This window comes from Ambystoma mexicanum, chromosome 5p (genome assembly GCF_040938575.1).
Source record: "Ambystoma mexicanum isolate Mex_15411 chromosome 5p, UKY_AmexF1_1, whole genome shotgun sequence".
NCBI classification, from domain to species: Eukaryota; Metazoa; Chordata; class Amphibia; order Caudata; family Ambystomatidae; genus Ambystoma; species Ambystoma mexicanum.
This window is the reverse complement of record NC_090930.1, coordinates 147,240,088-147,265,157: the sequence shown is the minus strand read 5'-3', so window position 1 is coordinate 147,265,157 and position 25,070 is coordinate 147,240,088. Positions and strand designations below refer to the sequence as shown.

Sequence of the window (25,070 nt, the reverse complement as noted above, 5' to 3'; positions counted from 1 at the left end):
ATAATGTGCATGCAGGAAATTGACCGTGGTTGGTGGTGATGGGAAGGGGTGTAGCATCAGGGGAGTCAATAATGCACACAAGCTGCCGACTTTCCATAATATCACACAGCTCAAGAATGGACCGCAGTATGGATTATCGGTGGGGATGTTCTCGAGTGGTTACATTGCTGGCTTTGGAACCTGGAGGCCTGGGCGTCAAGCCCGGCATCACGACTTTACTAGAAAGATTGTGATTCTGGACAAATCGCACTGTCTCCTTATGTTTGAAATTATAAACATGCATGATGTAATAATGCAAGCATGTGAAGAAACACCTGCCCAGGGTACTGTGTGGTGTAGTCACATTCAACCGCTCCCTTCCCTTTCTCACTCAAGTCTTGGTGCCTGTTGTGCTGCAGCTCCTTATATTCCAGTCTCTGAAAGAAATATTCCTAAAGAAGCCTCCCCACCAGACTGCCGCCGCTGGAACCCGGAAGTAGGTCCAATTACTCTCATCAAATGAAAAACACATGGCACTCAGAGCTCAGGACTTATCCCAAGGGATTACTACTTTTGAATTCAAAACCTGGTAGTGAGAAGGTGCACACTGAAAGAATCGCGAGAGTCATCCAGCATTCAGTTCAATCATAATCTGTAGGTCCCACAAGCCTACCTCTATGAGATTGCACGTTATCAATAAAGGACACTTATTGTGGTCCTACCTCCAAGAGATCCCACGTTATCAATAAAGGGCACTTACTGTAGCCATACCTCTATGAGATCCCACGTTATCAATAAAGGGCTCTTACTCTAGCCATACCTCTATGAGATCCCAAGTTATCAATAAAGAGCACAGTAGCCCTACCTCTATGAGATCCTGCATTATCAATAAAGAGCACTTACTGTAGCTCTATCTCGATGAGATCCCATGTTATCAATAATGAACACTTACTGTAGCCCTACCTCCATGAGATCCCACGTTATCAATAAAGTGCACTTACTGTAGCCCTACTTCCATGAGATCACACGTTATCAATAAAGTGCACTTACTGTAGCCATACCTCCATGACATTCCACGTTATCAATAAAGTGCACTTACTGTAGCCATACCTCCTTGAGATTCCACGTTATCAATAAAGGGCACTTACTGTATCCTGACCTCCATACGATCTCATGCTATCAATAAAGGGCTCTTACTGTAGCCCTACCTCCAAGAGATCCCACCTACCACTAAAGGGCACTTTCTGTATCCTGACCACCATGAGACCCCACTTTATCAATAAAGGACACTTACTGTAGCCTTTGACACTTACTGTAGCCCTACCTCTATGAGATCCCTTGTTATCAATAAAGGACACTTACTGTAGCCCTACCTCTATGAGATCCCACTTTATCAATAAAGGACACTTACTGTAACCCTAGCTCCATGAGATCCAAATGTATCAACAAAGTACACTTACTGTAGCCCTACCTCTATGAGATCCCGTGTTATCAATAAAGGGCACTTACTGTAGCCCTACTTCTATGAGATTGTGCGTTATCAATAAAGGACACTCACTGTATCCCTCCCTCCATGAGATGCAAATGTATCAATAAAGTACAGTTACTGTAGCCCTACCTCTATGAGATCCCGTGTTATCAATAAAGGGCACTTACTGTAGCCCTACTTCTATGAGATTGTGCGTTATCAATAAAGGACACTTACTGTAGCCCTACCTCCGTGAGATCCCAGGTTATCAATAAAGGACCCTTACTGTAGCCCTACCTCCATGATATCCCTCGTTATCAATAAAGGACACTTACTGCAGCCCTACCTCCATGAGATTCCATGTTATCAATAAAGGGCACTTACTGTAGCCCTACTTCTATGAGATTGTGCGTTATCAATAAAGTACAGTTACTGTAGCCCTACCTCTATGAGATCCCGTGTTATCAATAAAGGGCACTTACTGTAGCCCTACTTCTATGAGATTGTGCGTTATCAATAAAGGACACTTACTGTAGCCCTACCTCCATGATATCCCTCGTTATCAATAAAGGACACTTACTGCAGCCCTACCTCCATGAGATTCCATGTTATCAATAAAGGACACTTACTGTATCCCGACCTCCACGAGATCCCACGTTATCAATAAAGGACACTTACTGTATCCCGACCTCCATGATATCCCTCGTTATCAATAAAGGACACTTACTGCAGCCCTACCTCCATGAGATTCCATGTTATCAATAAAGGACACTTACTGTAGCCCTACTTCCATGAGATCCCACGTTATCAATAAAGGACACTTACTGTATCCCGACCTCCACGAGATCCCACGTTATCAATAAAGGACACTTACTGTATTCCGACCTCCATGAGATCCCACTTTATCAATAACGGGCACTTACCGTATCCCTACCTCTGTGAGATCCAAATGTTTCAATAAAGAGCACTTACTGTATCTGGGCCTCCATGAGATCCCGCGTTATCAATAAAGGACACTTACTGTATCCTGACCTCCATGAGATCCCACGTTATCAATAAAGAACACTTACTGTATCCTGACCTCCATGAGATCCCACGTTATCAATAAAGGACACTTACTGTATTCCCACCTCCATGAGATCCCACTTTATCAATAAAAGGCACTTACCGTATCCCTACCTCCGTGAGATCCAAATGTATCAATAAAGGGAACTTACTGTATCCTGACGTCCATGCGATCCCACGTTATCAATAAAGGGCACTTACTGTAGCCCTACCACCATGAGATCGCACGTTATCAATAAAGGGCACTTACTGTAACCCTACCTCCAAGAGATCCCACGTGATCAATAAAGGGCACTTACTGTATCCTGACCACTTCGAGATCCCACTTTATCAATAAAGGGCACTTACTGTAGACTGTGATTGTGGTGCTTCTTTTGGGCTGACTTGCGTTGGTCCCGCTGCATGTGTAGACTCCCCCGTCCTCCATGGAAACGATCACCTTGGTCAGGTTACTGTAGTGAGTTATCTCCGTCTTGCCAAAGTCGAGAGAATCTTGCACTATAGCATCCTTCAGCTAGGAAGAAAGGAGGGAAGCAAAATGCACACACACATATGAAACCTGCCACGTAACAGCATGCACCGCCGTGCTACGAAAGGCGGCTGGAAGGATTCCTAGAACAATGACAGTGCCTACCATTTATTCAGTGCCGTCCACCCATCAGATGCATTGGTTATAGTGTTTCTCCCTATATGGTGAGAGTATACGCAGACATGGGTCCTTGCTCTCTGTACCACAGGGAAGGAATCTTCAGCTTAGTGATGAGGCCAAGCAAGGCATAGTGCAGAGTGGACATGGCCTAGCACAGGGTTATTCATTATATATGTTTTGGACTTCAAACCCCGTTATGCCAAGCCAGCATAGTCATTAGTGATGGATCGTGGGAGATGTAGTCCAACACAGCTGGAGGGCCAAATAATGTGTAATCATGTCTGCAGTTTGTGCCAAACTGCTTCTATTGGTGGTAGAACCAAGAGTAATTTGCATATGGCTAGTCCATTTATGCAATGGTCAGGACTTAAAAATAAGTGGTGTGGAAGGTTACTCAGAGAAATGGCAGTGGTGAAGATTAAATCCAACCCCTCCAGCCATCACGTTAATTGGCGAAGCAAGTTTAAATACAATCATAAAAAGAATGTTAGTGATGCAGGTAAAATTGGATCATTCAGAGAGGGTGTGGTATTAACCTGTCCTTTACATGGTACACTGGATTAAGGATCCAGTCTGCCCAGAGTCTCTCTAACTCATTTCTGAGATCTGGAAATTATAGGTATAACAGGATGCACTTTAATGCAATTTCCCTGCCATCCGACTATATTTGCCAGGCAAGACATCAGAGGTAGGATATTAAATACATAAACAAACCTTGGTGTCTGACATATTATTATTTATTATTAGTATTATGGTATTTATTGAGCACAGGCCAAGCTCTGAGAAGCAACGGAGCGCTTCACAGAGCTATACAACAGAACAGATACACAACGGAGCGCTTCACAACAGAACAGATACACAACGGAGCGCTTCACAGAGGTATACAACAGAACAGATACACAACGGAGCGCTTCACAACAGAACAGATACACAACGGAGCGCTTCACAGAGGTATACAACAGAACAGATACACAACGGAGCGCTTCACAACAGAACAGATACACAACGGAGCGCTTCACAGAGGTATACAACAGAACAGATACACAACGGAGCGCTTCACAGAGGTATACAACAGAACAGATACACAACGGAGCGCTTCACAGATGTATACAACAGAACAGATACACAACGGAGCGCTTCACAGAGCTATACAACAGAACAGATACACAACGGAGCGCTTCACAGAGCTATACAACAGAACAGATACACAACGGAGCGCTTCACAACAGAACAGATACACAACGGAGCGCTTCACAGAGGTATACAACAGAACAGATACACAACGGAGCGCTTCACAGAGGTATACAACAGAACAGATACACAACGGAGCGCTTCACAACAGAACAGATACACAACGGAGCGCTTCACAGAGGTATACAACAGAACAGATACACAACGGAGCGCTTCACAGAGCTATACAACAGAACAGATACACAACGGAGCGCTTCACAGAGCTATACAACAGAACAGATACACAACGGAGCGCTTCACAACAGAACAGATACACAACGGAGCGCTTCACAGAGGTATACAACAGAACAGATACACAACGGAGCGCTTCACAGAGGTATACAACAGAACAGATACACAACGGAGCGCTTCACAACAGAACAGATACACAACGGAGCGCTTCACAGAGGTATACAACAGAACAGATACACAACGGAGCGCTTCACAGAGCTATACAACAGAACAGATACACAACGGAGCGCTTCACAGAGCTATACAACAGAACAGATACACAACGGAGCGCTTCACAGAGCTATACAACAGAACAGATACACAACGGAGCGCTTCACAGAGGTATACAACAGAACAGATACACAACGGAGCGCTTCACAGAGGTATACAACAGAACAGATACACAACGGAGCGCTTCACAGAGGTATACAACAGAACAGATACACAACGGAGCGCTTCACAGAGGTATACAACAGAACAGATACACAACGGAGCGCTTCACAGAGGTATACAACAGAACAGATACACAACGGAGCGCTTCACAGAGCTATACAACAGAACAGATACACAACGGAGCGCTTCACAACAGAACAGATACACAACGGAGCGCTTCACAGAGGTATACAACAGAACAGATACACAACGGAGCGCTTCACAGAGGTATACAACAGAACAAATACACAACGGAGCGCTTCACAACAGAACAGATACACAACGGAGCGCTTCACAGAGGTATACAACAGAACAGATACACAACGGAGCGCTTCACAGAGCTATACAACAGAACAGATACACAACGGAGCGCTTCACAGAGCTATACAACAGAACAGATACACAACGGAGCGCTTCACAGAGCTATACAACAGAACAGATACACAACGGAGCGCTTCACAGAGGTATACAACAGAACAGATACACAACGGAGCGCTTCACAGAGGTATACAACAGAACAGATACACAACGGAGCGCTTCACAGAGGTATACAACAGAACAGATACACAACGGAGCGCTTCACAGAGGTATACAACAGAACAGATACACAACGGAGCGCTTCACAGAGCTATACAACAGAACAGATACACAACGGAGCGCTTCACAGAGCTATACAACAGAACAGATACACAACGGAGCGCTTCACAGAGCTATACAACAGAACAGATACACAACGGAGCGCTTCACAGAGCTATACAACAGAACAGATACACAACGGAGCGCTTCACAACAGAACAGATACACAACGGAGCGCTTCACAGAGGTATACAACAGAACAGATACACAACGGAGCGCTTCACAGAGGTATACAACAGAACAGATACACAACGGAGCGCTTCACAACAGAACAGATACACAACGGAGCGCTTCACAGAGGTATACAACAGAACAGATACACAACGGAGCGCTTCACAACAGAACAGATACACAACGGAGCGCTTCACAGAGGTATACAACAGAACAGATACACAACGGAGCGCTTCACAACAGAACAGATACACAACGGAGCGCTTCACAGAGGTATACAACAGAACAGATACACAACGGAGCGCTTCACAGAGGTATACAACAGAACAGATACACAACGGAGCGCTTCACAGATGTATACAACAGAACAGATACCCAACGGAGCGCTTCACAGAGCTATACAACAGAACAGATACACAACGGAGCGCTTCACAGAGCTATACAACAGAACAGATACACAACGGAGCGCTTCACAACAGAACAGATACACAACGGAGCGCTTCACAGAGGTATACAACAGAACAGATACACAACGGAGCGCTTCACAGAGGTATACAACAGAACAGATACACAACGGAGCGCTTCACAACAGAACAGATACACAACGGAGCGCTTCACAGAGGTATACAACAGAACAGATACACAACGGAGCGCTTCACAGAGCTATACAACAGAACAGATACACAACGGAGCGCTTCACAGAGCTATACAACAGAACAGATACACAACGGAGCGCTTCACAACAGAACAGATACACAACGGAGCGCTTCACAGAGGTATACAACAGAACAGATACACAACGGAGCGCTTCACAGAGGTATACAACAGAACAGATACACAACGGAGCGCTTCACAACAGAACAGATACACAACGGAGCGCTTCACAGAGGTATACAACAGAACAGATACACAACGGAGCGCTTCACAGAGCTATACAACAGAACAGATACACAACGGAGCGCTTCACAGAGCTATACAACAGAACAGATACACAACGGAGCGCTTCACAGAGCTATACAACAGAACAGATACACAACGGAGCGCTTCACAGAGGTATACAACAGAACAGATACACAACGGAGCGCTTCACAGAGGTATACAACAGAACAGATACACAACGGAGCGCTTCACAGAGGTATACAACAGAACAGATACACAACGGAGCGCTTCACAGAGGTATACAACAGAACAGATACACAACGGAGCGCTTCACAGAGGTATACAACAGAACAGATACACAACGGAGCGCTTCACAGAGCTATACAACAGAACAGATACACAACGGAGCGCTTCACAACAGAACAGATACACAACGGAGCGCTTCACAGAGGTATACAACAGAACAGATACACAACGGAGCGCTTCACAGAGGTATACAACAGAACAGATACACAACGGAGCGCTTCACAACAGAACAGATACACAACGGAGCGCTTCACAGAGGTATACAACAGAACAGATACACAACGGAGCGCTTCACAGAGCTATACAACAGAAGAGATACACAACGGAGCGCTTCACAGAGCTATACAACAGAACAGATACACAACGGAGCGCTTCACAGAGCTATACAACAGAACAGATACACAACGGAGCGCTTCACAGAGCTATACAACAGAACAGATACACAACGGAGCGCTTCACAGAGGTATACAACAGAACAGATACACAACGGAGCGCTTCACAGAGGTATACAACAGAACAGATACACAACGGAGCGCTTCACAGAGGTATACAACAGAACAGATACACAACGGAGCGCTTCACAGAGGTATACAACAGAACAGATACACAACGGAGCGCTTCACAGAGCTATACAACAGAACAGATACACAACGGAGCGCTTCACAGAGCTATACAACAGAACAGATACACAACGGAGCGCTTCACAGAGCTATACAACAGAACAGATACACAACGGAGCGCTTCACAACAGAACAGATACACAACGGAGCGCTTCACAGAGGTATACAACAGAACAGATACACAACGGAGCGCTTCACAGAGGTATACAACAGAACAGATACACAACGGAGCGCTTCACAACAGAACAGATACACAACGGAGCGCTTCACAGAGGTATACAACAGAACAGATACACAACGGAGCGCTTCACAGAGCTATACAACAGAACAGATACACAACGGAGCGCTTCACAGAGCTATACAACAGAACAGATACACAACGGAGCGCTTCACAGAGCTATACAACAGAACAGATACACAACGGAGCGCTTCACAGAGGTATACAACAGAACAGATACACAACGGAGCGCTTCACAGAGGTATACAACAGAACAGATACACAACGGAGCGCTTCACAGAGGTATACAACAGAACAGATACACAACGGAGCGCTTCACAGAGGTATACAACAGAACAGATACACAACGGAGCGCTTCACAGAGGTATACAACAGAACAGATACACAACGGAGCGCTTCACAGAGGTATACAACAGAACAGATACACAACGGAGCGCTTCACAGAGGTATACAACAGAACAGATACACAACGGAGCGCTTCACAGAGGTATACAACAGAACAGATACACAACGGAGCGCTTCACAGAGGTATACAACAGAACAGATACACAACGGAGCGCTTCACAGAGGTATACAACAGAACAGATACACAACGGAGCGCTTCACAAATGTATACAACAGAACAGATACACAACGGAGCGCTTCACAGAGGTATACAACAGAACAGATACACAACGGAGCGCTTCACAGAGGTATACAACAATAGAGTTACCAACAGAACAGACAGACACTGGTGGGCAGGCTACAGAGGGACAGAGAGGATGCGTACAGCTATATAGGGTGGCGGGGAGAAGAGGGGCGGACAGTGTCTAGCAAGTCAGGTGGCACCTGTGCTTGCAGAATTGTCGGCTAGTCTTGCGTTTTGCAATGGTGGCCGCTGCGTAGCAGGGTTAGGTATCGCAACCTTTGCCCACACCCATGCATGGGTAGCAGAATGGGATGGGCAGTCTGTTGTTTTCCCTTTGGGGAGAGCCTTGAAAGGGAATTGAGTCTTGTGTTCATCCCTTAGAGGTGTGTGTGTGTGTGGGAGACAGAGAGAGAGAGCATGTGATCTTTACAGAGTGTCTACATGCTCTGCAGTCGTGGGCATCACTGCAAGGGGTCGAGTCTTGCAATGTTCCCTAACAAGTGTGTCTGTCTGTGTTTGGACACATCGCCATCTTGCACATACATCTAATCCCACGCTGTATCACTAATTGAGAGGCTAGTACACACATGATATGTAGAAGTACGTACACACACACACACACACACATGCCTGTGGTAAATCCTTTATTTATTAGATGTAATGTGTCTGTAAGCTATTACCCATGCAAGTAAATAATACAATGTCTGTAACCTATTACCTTTGCAAGCAACTACTGTAACCAACCCTCTTAACCAAAAAGTGCCTAGATACCTCTGGACTATGTCTGCAATATAAATGACACAATAAATAAATAAATAAATAAATAAATAAATAAATAAATAAAATCAACTTTTTTTTCAATCTAACTGAGCGGTCTCGATACCTCATGCTTATCCATGCGCATGCTGGCACTCCGATACTTAGAATGGAAAAAATGAAAGTAAAGTACCAGCATGCAATGGGAAAAACCAGGACTGGCTGAAGGCGTCACAGATGAGAAAAGGCAAAGTATTCCAAACTAACCGAGCTGTCTCGATGCCTCACAATTATCCACGTTCTTGTGCAGGCAGTAGAGACGTGGTCTATTGACTCCACTAGAAGCTGAAAGCCTGCACTATAGTCCTGGGTTCTACCGTCACCAACACACTTTGTGATGTTGTGCCTGTCACTTGATGTGTGTTTCAAATTGTTAACATAAAATAAGTCCGTTTTGTCCCATTGCATTTCCCCATCACACCAAACTGTTCTATGTGCAGCACGTTGTGGTCAAGGGCCTCCTGCTGCAATATGTGGTCTCTGAAAAACCACAATACTAAAGAAGTAACTGTATTTTTCACTGTTTCGTGTCCATTTACCTTGAAAGCAGCACCCATCCAGCATCTTGGTAGCTACACCCTTGCTATCTACTCCTGTTCCTGCTACGAATTGTCCACAAGGCTTTCTGGGGCTGCAGCCTGCACTACATTCAACGCTCTCTTCCTAAATACCTTCCTTCTCGAGCAGTTCGCTCAGCTACCTCCAACTCTTTAAGAGTTAGACGCTTCTCCAGGCATAGAGTGGGGGTCCTTCTCTCTCCTCTGCAAGTGCTTCCCTCTGGAACGGCCTTCCTGCCCCTCTCAAACTTGAGCCGGACGACTTGAAGCCCCGGAAGCAGCTCAAAACGTTCCTATTTTCCTCTGCTTTCTCTCTCTCCCTCCCCTGCTGACCTATCTGACCTACCTGTCTGTTGCTCCGACTGGTTGCTTAGCTACCCTCAGAGTCAGGCTGGGTACCAGGCTCTTTCTTGTTCAGTCTCCTCTGCACTGCCTCCGGGCCTACCACACACTTAGGGGCTGTAACTGTAACCTCTACAGTCCCTTGTTCTCCTTACACTACCTAGAGATGAGCTGCCGTGGCTGCACTTACTCAGAGCATTGCTACCGTGTTTCCCTTTCCCTCGCACTCCCACCTCCCTTTCCCCTTTCACTTCTTAGACTTGCACAATCTGAATGACACAAGGCCTAGTAAGACTATTTGTCTTGTCCTCCCTCTGTCTTCTATCCCTTGTCTTGTCGCGCCTAGAAGCACTTGTGTACAGGCACGTTATAAATAACTTATCATATCATAGATCACTGTATCCTTTCTCTTTTATAGCTGTCCTTTGTTGCTGTATTTGCCATGTATTTTGGCTTCTGTGGTGTATTACAGTAACAAAAGATAATATGATGTAAACCAAGCTGCCAAGGTGCCCTGTCATGGGTGACATCTTGAGGCGCTATAGCTTGCCGGCCTAACTGCAGTGCACAGGAGAGAAAACCACCACGTTGCAGAGCCACAAAGCTGCCCTGTACAATACGTGACACCTCGAGCCAGTGCTGGTTTTGCCTAGGGCTTGGAGGCCCATTCTTACACTGGAAAAAATGAAACTAAAGTCCCAGGATGCTATAGGGAAAACTAGAATTGGCTCAAGGTGCGCGCATGACACCGGGGAACTTGGCAGCTATGCAAGGTGATGTTTTGTTCTCAGATTTTCTGCAGTTACGACTAATGTGCGAGCTACGCAAAGCATTCTACAGACCCATGGCTCACGGTTTCCAGCAAGGTTAATACATTAATCATGCAGCGCTCGAAATTAGGATTGGATAAGCAGGAGCTACAAACAGTCATGGGTATCCAGCAGTAAAATGTCACTAGGAGCTTCCGAGGAGCTAGTACATAGCGTTACACAAATCTAACTTCCACATAAAATGCAAACGCATAATTCTATCCATCATTTATGACTCCTTATGCTTTAATTGTCATGCAAATGTGTCCCAATGTTTCTTTTTAGATTGTCCTAAAAGCATAAAATTAAATGCACACAGTTGTGTAAAGTGGCTTCTGGTAATTGTTGGTTTTAAGCTAACCAGGCACTACCCCTGATAGTGTCCCCGATTGATAATTCAGTGAACAAACAAGCCACGTTTGTTTTTCAACTGCCTTGGAGATTTCCGCTATCATGCCACTTAAAATGTCTTCTCCTTCTTAAAATTTCATCCAGGACACTTCTCCCCCATGGATTAACACTGTGCACCGGCACTTGCTACTGAAGTACACCGGTTTATTTCCCCCTAATAAAAATGTCAAGAATGTAAAACAAAGAATAAAAATGATAAGCTGTGGGGAGCAAGTTAAGTCAAAGGGCTGCATTATGAGTAATGCAACAATGGTTAAAACAAGTGGTATTTTAAAAATGTCCTATTTTTTTGTAATCTGACCTAATTATGAACTGAAATTTCATTGGATATTCACGGCAGGGGGCAAAGATGGACTATTAGCTAATTTATTTATTAAATTCTTTTTTATAACACACTTAATGCCTGAGTTAGGTGTCCAAGCACGGATCCGGGATACGAACCTCTGTGGCTTTGTGTGGTCTTGCTTTCAAGACCAGCACGTTGCCCCTGTGCTATCCTCCGTTAATGCACTACTTTTAATGTACCCCAGGCTGTAAGATCCCCCACAGGCCCAATTTATTAATGTTTTTTTACTAGGGTTATTACAATATCACGTGTCTTTATTTACCAGCTTACTCACAATGAGTCCTAAGGTGGTCCTCTTAATTGACAATATGTGAGGCCTCTTTCATAATACACTCAAAAAGCTGTGCTAAGAATGCATGCACTTTGGGGCAGCTTGTTTCCAGGGGTACGCCCCGTGCGCTGCACATCATCGTGTGTGTCCTGCTCTGCTGCGTCCTTACATTAGGGGACCCAAAGATGTGCACATCAAGTGTCTGACCTCCCCCGTCACTGCCGCTAGGCCAGGCTCTCTTTGCACATAAGAGCAAGCGACCCCAGCTGTGTTTAGCCACTTGGGCTTCTTCAGGGCTATGCAGCCGGGTTCCTAGCCTGTTACTCTTCCGTAATGGCACTGCAGGGTGCAAATAAGTGATGGTGGAGTGCAGAGAAGGCAGACAGGCAGTAGCTTCCGATGAAATGTTAAAAGTTAAAAGTTCCCATCACAAATGTTATATTTTGCTGTACCGTAGGCAAATTTGATAAGATTATAGTGTTCACAGGATGCAGAGGTACAATGAACGCAGCGCCTTGATGCCTAAGGGTTTAGTGCGCTAAACAAATGCATAAATAAATAAATGAAACATATGGTTCTTTCTACTCACAATTTTTCCATTTAGCGACCAGGCCGGTTTCATCCTTCTGTTGAAAGGGAACCGTACAGTACATACTAGAGAAAGGGTGTCTCCGACTAACAGCTTCTCCTCTTCCACATGGAGGGTTATATTATAGATGTCAGGAGCTAAAAGGAAAAAGGGTTAAGAGCAGTCAGGGGAAATAGCTGTAGCCACAATACCATATGCTGTTCTAGTGCTCGTTCTCCCCTCCCTCGTTCTTCTTGCACTATCTGGCGCGTTATAATTGCCATATCATATCGTATCATATCCGAGCTCTCTTTCGCTTTCTCTCTCTCTCCCCCTGTCCCTCTCTCTGTCTCTCCTAGTCTCTCTCTCTCTCTCTTTGTCTCTCTCTCTCTGTCTTTCTCTCTCTCTCTCTCTCTCTCTCTCTCTCACTCTGTCTTTCTCTCTCTCTCTGTCTTTCTATCTCTCTCTCTATCTCTGTCTTTCTCTCTCTGTGTGTCTTTCTCTCTCTGTGTCTCTCTCTCTGTCTCTCTCTGTCTCTCTCTCTATCTCTGTCTTTCTCTCTCTCTCCCTATCTCTCTCTCTCTCTCTCTTTCTCTCTCTCTCTCTGTCTTTCTCTCTCTCTCTGTCTCTCTCTGTCTCTCTCTGTCTCTCTCTCTCTCTCTGTCTTTCTCTCTATCTCTCTCTCTGTCTCTCTCTCTCTCTCTCTCTCTCTCTCTCTCTCTCTGTTTCTCCTGGTATGCTGGTAAGAGTTGCGTTGCTCGCCACCCCAGCCATTGCAGACTGCTGTGCGACCAGAGAAACAAGCGTTGGGAATGCCAACAGTTTGAGATTTTGTAAATATTAGTCTTGCTAAAAGCTAAATACCCCTTTGGATATTCCCTCTCTCACACGGTCAGAGGTAGACCACAAATATTTAAGTGACATAATTGAATTTTCACAAATTTGCTGATCTATATCGATAACCTGGTTTAAGCCCTCCTGTACCTTGTAGTCCTGAAAAAATAGAACAAGTACATCAATCTTACACAAAATATTCGAAAATGTTTAATATAATTTGCAAAGAGTAAAAATAACTCATTGGACCTTCAGCTACTTACAAGCAGTGAAGAAATTAAAAAAGAGACTTGATACATGAAGTCTACAGCTATTTTTGGTGTAATTGGACACTAGCACTACGAATATCAAACTCAGAGGTATGTAGTTTTTGTGAATATATAGGCAGGGTTCATTTCGACCTATGGACCTAATCCAGTACATTACACTGATGGGTATATGGACTGCATTGTACAGCTACTTTTTGAGCATGTGCTGACAATATGAGGTAACCAACAGTGGCATGGTGACTGTCCTCCCCTCTTTTTGTAGGTTTTTCCTGTGTTTAATCTGGAATCTTTTATGTGGACCTGGATTACATGGTGGTAATCAGTACAATTGTGTTCCCCTGAAGAAAGTTTGTGCAGTCGCAGCAAGGACGAACTGAAACATGTTGGGATTTTTTGTGTTTTGAGCTATAACACCTAGAGAGTGTACTATGTGTCAAAGTCATTTGTGTATTTACAATTGTTAAATGTGGTTAAGTGTATGTGGAGTCAGTGAATAAGTTCATTTTATATCCACCATGTGTGTTTTATTTTGGATTTTGTTAAGACATGCGATAGCATTTGCCAGCCACTGCTATATTGGAACTAACTGGCTATTAATGGCAGCAGCTGCAAGTGGAGAAAGTGCTTGGGCATATGATAGCCGTGTCTGGCAAATGCGTATCTAATACCTATATACAAACCCAAAACTGTTGGCTTTGCCAGTGCTTGTTTTTAACATGACTTCCGTGCAAGAATACATGCACTGCTTATAAATCGACATTTGGTTTAGACATTTTTATTGCACTACTAGCGCATTTAAAGCTCAAATTAAGACATTAGCTCTCAGAAACCTGCTTACAAAAATACTAGCATGCTCTTAGAGCACAGTGTTTCATGTTGCTGCTTGATAAAGCTAACTCAAAGAGATCGCAGGATGATGTGTTTTGGGCTGGGCAAGACAGCCAATGGCTAATAATGCCCGCAAGTTTTAGCATGGCCACAGGCAGGCAATGGGTATACAAAAAAATATATATAATAATAACTCAAGCTGTGCACCTACCTTATATCCCATTTCTTGCTGGTTGTACGCCAATGTAATAGTTTTGGCGTATAGGCAATGCTTTAGTGGTACCTAATTCCCAAAACTCAAAAGCAGAACTCTTGAGGGGAGAGGGATTTTGTTGTTGTTGCAAAACCGGTATTAAACAAAGGACATTATTTTTCCACTAAATATTGTATTCATAATATCACTGAGCAAAGCACATTCCCAAATCCTAGAGTAATCATATACATTATTTTTTTGATCTAAGGATAGCATTCAAGATGGATGGTCTGGTACACGCCTATTGTACGCTTCCAAAATAACTCTATGAGAAAGGGGCCAAATAGCACCATTTAGAGTTCTAGCCTGCTTTGCATAGAGTTACAGAGCTTGGAGGCAAAAAGGCTCACAACAGACATTTATATTTGAAACATGTTTGCGGTAAAAGGGTTGTATGACTGAATCACTAAGTACACCATGCACACTGGATTTGTTGTTCGTTTAATATTTCACAATACTCGATCTAAATGTAGGCATATATACTGCTTTAGAAAGCCCCAGGATCGGACGTGAGGAAAGAATGGCTGCAACAACAATCACCCCAAAGGGCCCAAAGATTCCAGAGGTAATGCTCCCTTTGCCTCGCAGTGTTTTAGCCATGTTCCAGCAGACGGATAGCTTTGCACATGCTCAGTTGCCAGTGCACAGATACCATTAGAGAATGATATATATTTTATAGAATTCAAGTATGCTAATGCATTAACTAAATTTAAAGAATGGGCAAATATGATAAAAGGGCCATTCTATGTGGTAGATTCCTGAAATTACCAATTATGGTGAAAACCTCAGCAGGTTATCAAGTCCACCAATTAAAGAGGGGCGGGGCGGTGATCCCATCTGCAGATATGCAAACGAGTGGAGAGAGATATGACTGTGGAACTTTTAAAATTCACCGGGAATGACCTTCCCAACCTCTGACACTCAACATCACTCCCAAGGACAACGGAAGGCCGGTCCTTTGCAACTGCAGTGCAAACACGACAGGCAGAGGTTTGAGGGACTAACAGAGAAATATGGAGGGCCAGGTTTGGGAAACTGATCACTGCCATACAAGGATGAGCAGGGACTCCTCCATGTCTAGATAGTCCATTCATGTATATATACACTCAAGCAAAAAACAGAGCTTCTCCTCTTTGAAAGATTTGCGAAGGATCTGGGTGCGAATCCCACCCTCGTTTAGACCATAGCAATAGAAAACAACATTAAGAATTCCAAACCAAATATACTGAAAGTAAGGTTTACAAGCAAATCCTGAGTTTGTTTAACTGATTTGCAGCTGTCAATTTGACCCCAGCCTGTGCTTTCCCTTTTGATTAGAATCATTTTCAATACCTTTCCTTTTTTCACAGATTCTTATTTCAATCATTTACTATTTTGCACTCATTTTCCCACAATGCCCTTTGCTGTTTGTTTTACCTTTCCTAGCTCGATTACACATCAACATCAGCATACCTGAGTCCATTAGCAACCATACGATGGGCATCATTGGGATTTTAGAAATCCTTGGATTGCAAGCATTTAAATGTAAGCAGCTATATTGAGTACAGTACAAAAATACAAACATGTATTTTGGAAGCATAATGCATAATGTGTATACCGCGTTGAAGGGTATTTATGCTGGCACGAGGGCACAGCATTTTCTTGCTGAGCACTCCTAACGGAGGCGCCCGTGCCATTCATTCCTTCATTGCATGCATTGTTGCTCAAGTACCTAAAAATGTAGTGAATAAATCACAAAATATCAGTCCTTCTGATGTCTACCACCTTTGGCATTTCAGAGGTTTTGGACTACAAATCCCACCAGCCCTCGTTAGCATTGTCAATGATAAGGGATCATGCGAGTTGTAGTTCCAAAATATCTGGAAAAGCACAGGTTGCAGACTCTCTTAAGACAAATGTAAATTCCAGAATGATCGATAGCAGTGAATACTAGTTACTTTCACCTGTCCAGCTATATGTCCCCTCAGAGGTAAACTATTAAGTTGGATAAACATCAAAAGCTCTTTTAAATGTTTTCTGGCACTTTGCTAATTACAGCTTCATTTTTGGGTTTCCAGGCCCAGGTGAAGGGGCTCATTCCGCCATGTTGCAATGGTTTCAGCCATTCTGGTGTCAGTGCTAGTTTGAGTGAAGTAGAACGCCCAATTCAGGTGCACCCTTCAGCATGTTCTCTCTTACTCAGGAATTGGAGGAACTCAGGGAGGCCTGTTTTTCTTTCCAGGCAAAGACTGGAAACCAAGATGCCAGATACATATTTCCCAAAATAGACCCTCAATAGCTTGATCGATTCCTTCGTGCAAATGCTGGAGGCGGGGCTAGCTAAGGCATAGATGAAGACCAATAGAAAGGCTTGCTTTTTAAGTAGCAATATGCAATTGGTTGAATTCACTTCCTTGAGCAATGTACCCTTTTGAGCGTATTCTTTGAGTTGCTCATACCCCTGATAAAGCATCACAAATCCCACTGGCACTGGAAAGACAGTTTAATATCATACAGATATGTATCGCCACCCTTGACCATATCGTTATCAAAGGATGCGGGTAAGGTAAAGAATAATAGTCTGCCAGGGGATGGGGGGTAAAGCTGCCCAGAAGAAATGTCAGTTTATTAGAATTCTTAAATCCTCAGGTATTTACAATGTTTAATCACACCTGGTGCAGAGCCCCTGCACCCTACTAAGGTTATGCTAGGAAATGATAAACATAAGACAACATTGTGCAAAAGAAATATCTTGTGCTGTTATTAGAAACTAAGTCAAATCCATGTTAGTGTTAAGAGGAATAAATGTGTGCTCTGAGGCCTGCGGGCACGTGGCGCGGTATACATTTTTTTAAAAAAAATAAATAAAAACAAAAATAAAAAATGTAACAAACTTGCCATTCACTGATTGGTCTTTAGGTGCAAGAGTCGACTCCTGCGGCCCTCTTTCAGGCATGACACTAGTGGGCAGATGACAGAAACGTTGCACTCGTGCAAGTGCACATTTGCACTGTATTTGCAAAGATAACGATTGCCCAAGTTTCAAAACCTATTCTTTCAAAGCATGTTTGCACAAAGGCAAATGTTGCCATGGTGCAAATATGAAATGGCGTTAGCACCAGGGCTAGACTTGGCGAAAACATTCACGGTACGAATTTTCCCTAAGTCCAGGTATGCCCTACTATGAATACTGCCCACAATGCCGCTGCATTGGTTAAAGGTTTCTCTAATATGGCCCCAGATGGGCTCAAGCCTCCAGAAGAAGACATGTAGTGCTCCAAAGGGAACGTTTCACACTTCGTCTGGATGTGGATGGGGGCTTCAAAGGTAGGGATGAACTAAGAAAAGACCCTTTGAGCTTGTTGAGCAGGGGCTCATTTTGGTCAGGGAACTTCATGGCATTCAGGGCCATTTGTATTTGTGGAGTTGGGAATGGACAAAGATCTAGCAGCATGAGAGATCAGGGACGGGGACAATCCCGTCCACCAGTTCAGAATTCAAAGCATACGCTGCTCTGCTATCCAGAAACGACACCAATTTAGAACTCACAGCATCCAGAAACTACACAAATTTAGAGCTCACATCATATGCAGCTGTGCTATCCAGAAACAGCACCAATTTAGAGTTGACAGCATACGCAGCTCTGCTATCCAGAAACTACACCAATTTAGAACTTACAGCATACGCAGCTCTGCTATCCAGAAACTACACCAATTTAGAACTCACAGCATACGCAGCTCTGCTATCCAGAAACTACACCAATTTAGAACTCACAGCATACACAGCTCTGCTATCCAGAAATTACACCAATTTAGAATTCACAATATAAGCAGCTTTTATGGCCAGAAGCTACACCAATTTAGAACTCACAGAATATGCAACTCTGCTATCCAGAAACAACACCAATTTAGAACTCACAGCATTCGTAGCTATGCAATTCAAAAACTACACCAATTTAGAACTCACAGCATACGCAGCTCTGCTATCCAGAAACAACACCAATTTAGAACTCACAGCATACGCAGCTCTGCTATCCAGAAACTACACCAATTTAGAACTCACAGCATACACAGCTCTGCTATCCAGAAACTACAGCAATTTAGAACTCACAGCATACGCAGCTCTGCTATCCAGAAACTAGAGCAATCTAGAACTCACAGAATATGCAACTCTGCTATCCAGAAACAACACCGATTTAGAACTCACAGAATTCGCAGCTCTGCAATTCAAAAACTACACCAATTTAGAACTCACAGCATACTTAGCTCTGCTATCCAGAAACTACACCAATTTAGAACTCACAGCATATGCAGCTCTGCTATCCAGAAACTACACCAATTTAGAGCTCACAGCATACGCAGCTCTGCTATCCAGAAGTTACACCAATTTAGAACTCACAGAATACGCAGCTCTGCTATCCAGAAACTACACCAATTTAAAACTATTCCAGGGCAAGGTACCCTGAGAATTGCTCACTCAAAACGAGGGAAGTCGCACCACAGGGGAAATGTGCACATTAGATCATTGCGGGCGGCTTGGGAATCACCAATCACTTGCTCGGATGAATGTGTAAATGGAGTGGAAAAGCGGGATAAATATTGCAGTTTGCCAGGTCCCATAGCCTCCTTCTATTGGAGTAAAGTCAGATGATTCAATGAGGTAAAAATATCCTTCCTATTAACATTAACTGGGCACAGATGTGACACTTATTGGAAGAGGCATAAGCTTAAGTACCACTGAAGACAAGAGACTAGGGCACCCAGCTACCCAAGGGGAGACATTATGCCTGGAGGTGACACTGTTAACCTCAGCCCCTGGCAGTAGAAGCAGAGGAAACCTCAATTTCAGGGAGTTCTCTGGAGGATCCTGCACCATTCCACAAGTTGCTGCTCAGCAGAATAGCTATGACATATAGCCATCATCGAGCGGACACTGATTAGCCATTGCAGCTGTGCATCTTCATGCAGCAACCTGCCACCTGGGCCTCTGGGCCCACTTTACCCTGAAGGATTGACCATACTGGAGATACCACCGTTGTGGCAAGTTCATCGAGCTGCCAGACCGACCTTCAGCTGTGCTGACCAAACCTCCAGCTGCGCATCATTCTGCCGCTGGTGGAGACTGTCAAGCTTCCTGACTTGAAGACCCCACCGCGGTAGGACGAGTCGCCGAAAGAAACATGACGCAGTAACCAAGGTTCGTCGCGCAAACTCAAAGATGTTGAACCAGAGCTCAAACTGGGGAAAAGAAGAAGACCAGCTCAATGCTGTTTAGGTACCAAGCAAGAACCAAGGTAAAGAACGTGTGGACTAGGCGCCATTCCCAGACTTTCTAGGTACCCTGACCACTGAGTCTTAACTTGGTCAGTAGAGACTGGTTATGTTTCCTTTCACTAACTTGGGTTAAAACATTTAAAAGACTATTTTGTGCTCTTTTCTTTAATTAACTGTTTATTTTTTGTATATCTCTTCTGCAGTACAATTCCCACTCAAACAGCCTACCTATAAGGAAACATACGGTCTTAATCTACTGTTTCCTTCTTTCAAGGATGAGTGTTGTTTTTTGTGTTAAGTGTACTTTTGGTAAAGACTGTAATTTTTGTAGAGCCTTGCATGGACATTACTGTTATGTTAGTACTTACTGAGGGGTGGAGTTTCAGATGCCTCCACTGCTGACCTACCTCTTTGGAGGAAATGGGCTGTTTCCAGCCCTATGACTGAACCACCCCCGAGCCAAGCTGTGGGTATAGTACTAAGAGGCTTTTTTGCTGCCCCTTCTAGTACTTCTGGCCAGAAGGATTTTGTCACATTTCCCGACCTGCACATGGCTAGCCGCCTTCAGTAATGGTGCAGACCAGCAAAATAAATGTATTTATTTATTTTATTATGCATTTGTAAGATGCTTATTCTGCAAGACACTGTGTTTCAAAGCACCCACAGTGCAGGGGAAGGACCATGGGACAAAGGCAGTAGAATGCAATGATGAACAGGATAGAGGTGGTCCTACTAGGCGTTTTGAGCATTCGGATCGTGCAAGTGAAGAGAGAGAGAGGGACAGGGAAATGGGGACGAGGGGGTAAGTGCTAGGAAATTCCCAGAGGAATGATAGAAAGGAAAGGAATGTGGCCGAGTGCGATGGTTTCCCCATTCACGGTTCTGCCTTGCTTGCAGTACGTATTACTTACCCACTTTGTGAGGGATGTAAGATGCTGTGTAGGACTTCCCGTTGACCCTTGTTTGGCAAATCAGCATCCTCTGGAATTTGTCAGAGGGGTGAGGGATCAGGAACCCTCTTTTCGGATCCCATGCTACCCCGGCTAGGTCAGAATGTTGAGGTGGGAGCTGTTAAGGGAGAAGGAATGAAGCACAAGGTTATCATTGTAGGCCCACTTGGTTGAAGAATGGGCGACACTATTCCGTCTGTACCTCCTTTTGAGAACCTATGACATACAACAGTTATATATGCATATGGTGTTCTGTCTTAAAATGCATTTCTCAGCACTGCAAGAAATGTGTATTGTTTCCAGTGGATGCTGTGATGGGTTTTCCCTGTTGCAGATGGATGGTTCCTGAGGGAAAGTGGAGCTTCCCAGGCCTACACTCCATGCCTCCTTCTCCTCCAGCCAAGGGCTTCTACACTGAAAATTCTCCTTTCTTCTCTAAGAGAAGGAACTGTTCATTCTGTGTTTCTATAGGGATTTGAAGGCCAATGTCCTGCACCATCTCTGCAAAACATTTGAAGTTAGTCCAATATCACATATGCAAACTTGATTGTCAAACTGGACGAACATGGCATCACATACATCTTGGTACTGAAAGTCTGCAGAAATATTTGAAAATCTGAAGCAATATCTGTCACAGGGTAAAACAGATCAAACCTGCAGTGGAAACCTGTGTGGATGACCAGAACAATTAACACCATCATTGATCATTTTAATGTGTAAAATAACTCATCAGATTACACCATGCTACACTCAAGCACTGCATTTATTGATTCTCAGCATGCCAACGTGTTATCCAATCAGTGCCTCTGCTGTCGATCCCTATGGATACAGCCATTCCATCTTCCTTCAGAATTCTTCAGGTTTTCTTTCTGCCTGGAAGGACAGGTAGACTGGGAAATTTGCTAGGCGCAGAGAGGGAGGTCTGCAGGAAGGGTCTACAGTTTCACCACAAACATCTATTCTATACACTTAGACTATGAAGGTTTCATGAAAGCAGGGCTCACTGTGACCAGAGATCACAATTCTTAAGGACCATCATAGCAAAGATTCACCTTCTATGGTGGTATGGTCTCAGGGATTTATTACTGATGACAAGAGGCAACAGAAATTGAAGAGACAAGTAGTGACACATCTGTTTCAACACAAAACACTAGACTCTCACATCCAGAACATGAGCATATGGGTATATTTATGCATAGGGACATAGGCTGCATATAAAGATGCCATGTGTTCTCTGATTGGCCCATTTTCCTGCCTGCTTCATCACTACTAACTACTCATCCTCTGAGGAATTGCTTGTGCCTGTCTATTTCAAGCTTGAACATGTTACATTCACTTCTGATTTAAATTTGACATGTTTTCTATGTGTATGGCCGGGAATTCTTGTGTGTGCATGTGGGTGCCTAACAACCTAGCGCACAGCTACTAATAGTGTCAGAACACTGAAGTATGCATATCTCCATGGACTGAAATGAAATGTTTTTAAATATGTGAATTTCACATTTTCATTGACCTGATGAAGGTTCATAGATGAAAGAAGCCGAAACCCTATTTGTCATTGCTGGGAATGTACTGTGCCCAGGGATGCTCTCCTCCTCCCGATCCCCTCTCTTAAGGTTTGCTGCATCCTCATCGTCTTAGCTTGAAACAGGGCATTTGTTTGAGAGGAATGATTTTGATCCACTTTCTTGCTGGAATGTGGCTTGACCACCTTTTGTGTAAAGGGAATGTATGTCCATCCAGAATTCCCATAAGGAATCATGGTAGGCTCCGCCCACTTGCGCTGTTACGCACTTAAGCATTTACCACCCTTTCTGTGCTGTAAGCATTATCCGAAGATCTATTGATAACTATCGATCACTGATCAAGAGCATTTGGATTATCAATGTATTGAATGAAAACCATCTCTCTGATAGAATCAAAAACATAGAATCAAAAACATCTCTGACTTAGAACCATATGTCTACAGCTAAATTCATAGTCGTCATATTAATTTATTTGAATTGTCCTTTTCAGTAAAAAGAAATACGTAACTGTTCTTAATTTGCTAATAATAAACTAACTGGTTGCCGTCCACGGAATCCTCTTAACAGACACACACAAAAAATGTACACATTAGTCATTTGCTCTCCTATGACTTTTAACTGTAATTACTTTGGCTCTCATATCAGCTAATTATTTCACGTCTCAATTTGTATCTGTTTATACCTTTTATTTTATGATATTTGTATGTATTTTTCTAATGTGTGAAGCAGACCCTTAGGTTTCAAAACAAAGAACTAAGGAGAAAATTATTGGAAACATAAAAATATGGGTCTATAAAAAGAGAACCGAAGAGAGGGAGTCTGAATAAAGGGTACAGTTCGCAGGGAAACAGGACTGTTTTTAACTTTTTTCCTACGAATCATGATAGAAAATAATCATACTATTATCTCAATGAGAATCTTTGAAAAGTAATCACAACACCACAAAACAACAAAGCAGAAAGAACTGCAGGAAATGTCAGTTTTGTAAAGATAATATCTCCATAAATGTAAAGGTAGCAACATGATCCCTATTGTGTGAAAACAGAATACAGGGTCTAATTTATTGTCGGTTCCTAAGGTTTAATTAATTGTGAGAAGGTCATTCTAAAACCGTCACTCCCTGCTCCCTCGCCCACTCAAGCTTCCTCTCTGTACAGGAAGCCGACACAGTGTCTCCGCGCGGCGGCGTAAACTTCCTTAAGGATGTCACAGGATTTCTATATTAGGCAATGGGGGAATGGTGAAGGACTCAGGATTCAAACAATACCCAGCGGCGTGAGCGAAAAACAATACATTAGGTCCGAAGGGAATGCCTCCTGCGGTTTATCACTTCTCTAGTGCACTCTTTTATAAATAACCCAGGTCTTAGTTCGAGGGTAAAGCGGGACACCAGAGACCGGTGTGTTTTCAGAGCGTTTATGATGCTGGAATGTGCCGGTCAATGCCGCACAGATGTTTCTAGCTACTGGAATATATCATGTATTCTTCTTCAGGACTGCTTTTGTCCAGGTCACAGAAATCAGTCCAGCCCTATGGATGAAGACTTATCATTTGCTGAGCAATGCTGATGATGCGAATGATGGTTAAGGCCCCTTGGTGCTTTAGTTTGCGATGACCACGGGTGCGTAGTTCTGAATAAGGATACAATGAGGAATGTCTGCATTGCAGTTTGCTCGCGGCCCAAAGCAGCTAATGGTGAGCATAAACTGGCCCACGTAATCCATTATGGTGAGGGCCATCACCTGCGTTCTTCAAAGTAAACTTTCCACTGATGAACTGGAAAACTGAGCGGATGTGTTGGTGCCATTGACGTCTTCTTGGTTCCATGTGTTAATATTCCCGCAAATATATCGCCATACAAAAATATCGCCATATTTGTGCAGCGATATTAAGCCATGGAATCTGCGGGGGACACCCCTGCAACACCCATCATTTTTTTCAGGCCTCTCAGCTTCCCCATTTGCTCATGAGGAAATAAGGACAGGAGAAGGGGTGGGGTCTGTTTTTCCCGACATTGGCCCTCATTATGAGGTTGCTGGTATACCAGTGGCCTACCGGCAACCTTGGCTTAACGTTTGGACTGCCCGATATCCCAGTTGCACCGGCATATTATGGGAGGCTGCGGAACGGTGGGTTCCCATTCCCTTGGAGTCCCTTAGGATTCCACCGGAATGGGAACTCTGAAGCACCGGCACCGTTAATAACAGTACTGGTGCTTCAGTGATATATTTGCCAGTAGGCGCTTGAACTACCAGCAGGTCAGGCCTGCCGGGAGTTCACTGCACCTACTGGCAGACTCAGAGTATGCCGGTCTGGAAAAGAAAACGGCAACTGTTGTTACCAGCACTTTTTTCCGGACCGCCATGTTCGTAATGAGGGCCATTGCCTTGTCAGGAGGAAGAGGTAGACATGGTCAAATCAGACGGAAAGCCATAGGGAAGTGAGGGAACAGTAACACTCCAGAGCCCTCGCCACCCCCTCGTACAGCCCCCCACGGCAACCACCA

General features: G+C 44.0%; 1 protein-coding gene across 3 annotated transcripts in view; it reads right to left on the bottom strand.

Moving 5' to 3' along the window:
* The window catches only part of LOC138480803 (vascular endothelial growth factor receptor kdr-like), a 1,018,894-nt gene that overhangs the window by 684,054 nt on the left and 309,770 nt on the right, over positions 1-25,070 (bottom strand). For all 3 annotated transcript variants that reach the window (XM_069612549.1, XM_069612547.1, XM_069612548.1), the window contains exons 5-7: positions 21,000-21,156; positions 12,674-12,810; positions 2,861-3,026 (exon numbers count right to left, since the gene is read on the bottom strand). In XM_069612549.1, coding sequence (XP_069468650.1) covers positions 2,861-3,026; positions 12,674-12,810; positions 21,000-21,156 — 460 coding nt within the window. The remainder of the gene's footprint in view (positions 1-2,860; positions 3,027-12,673; positions 12,811-20,999; positions 21,157-25,070) is intronic.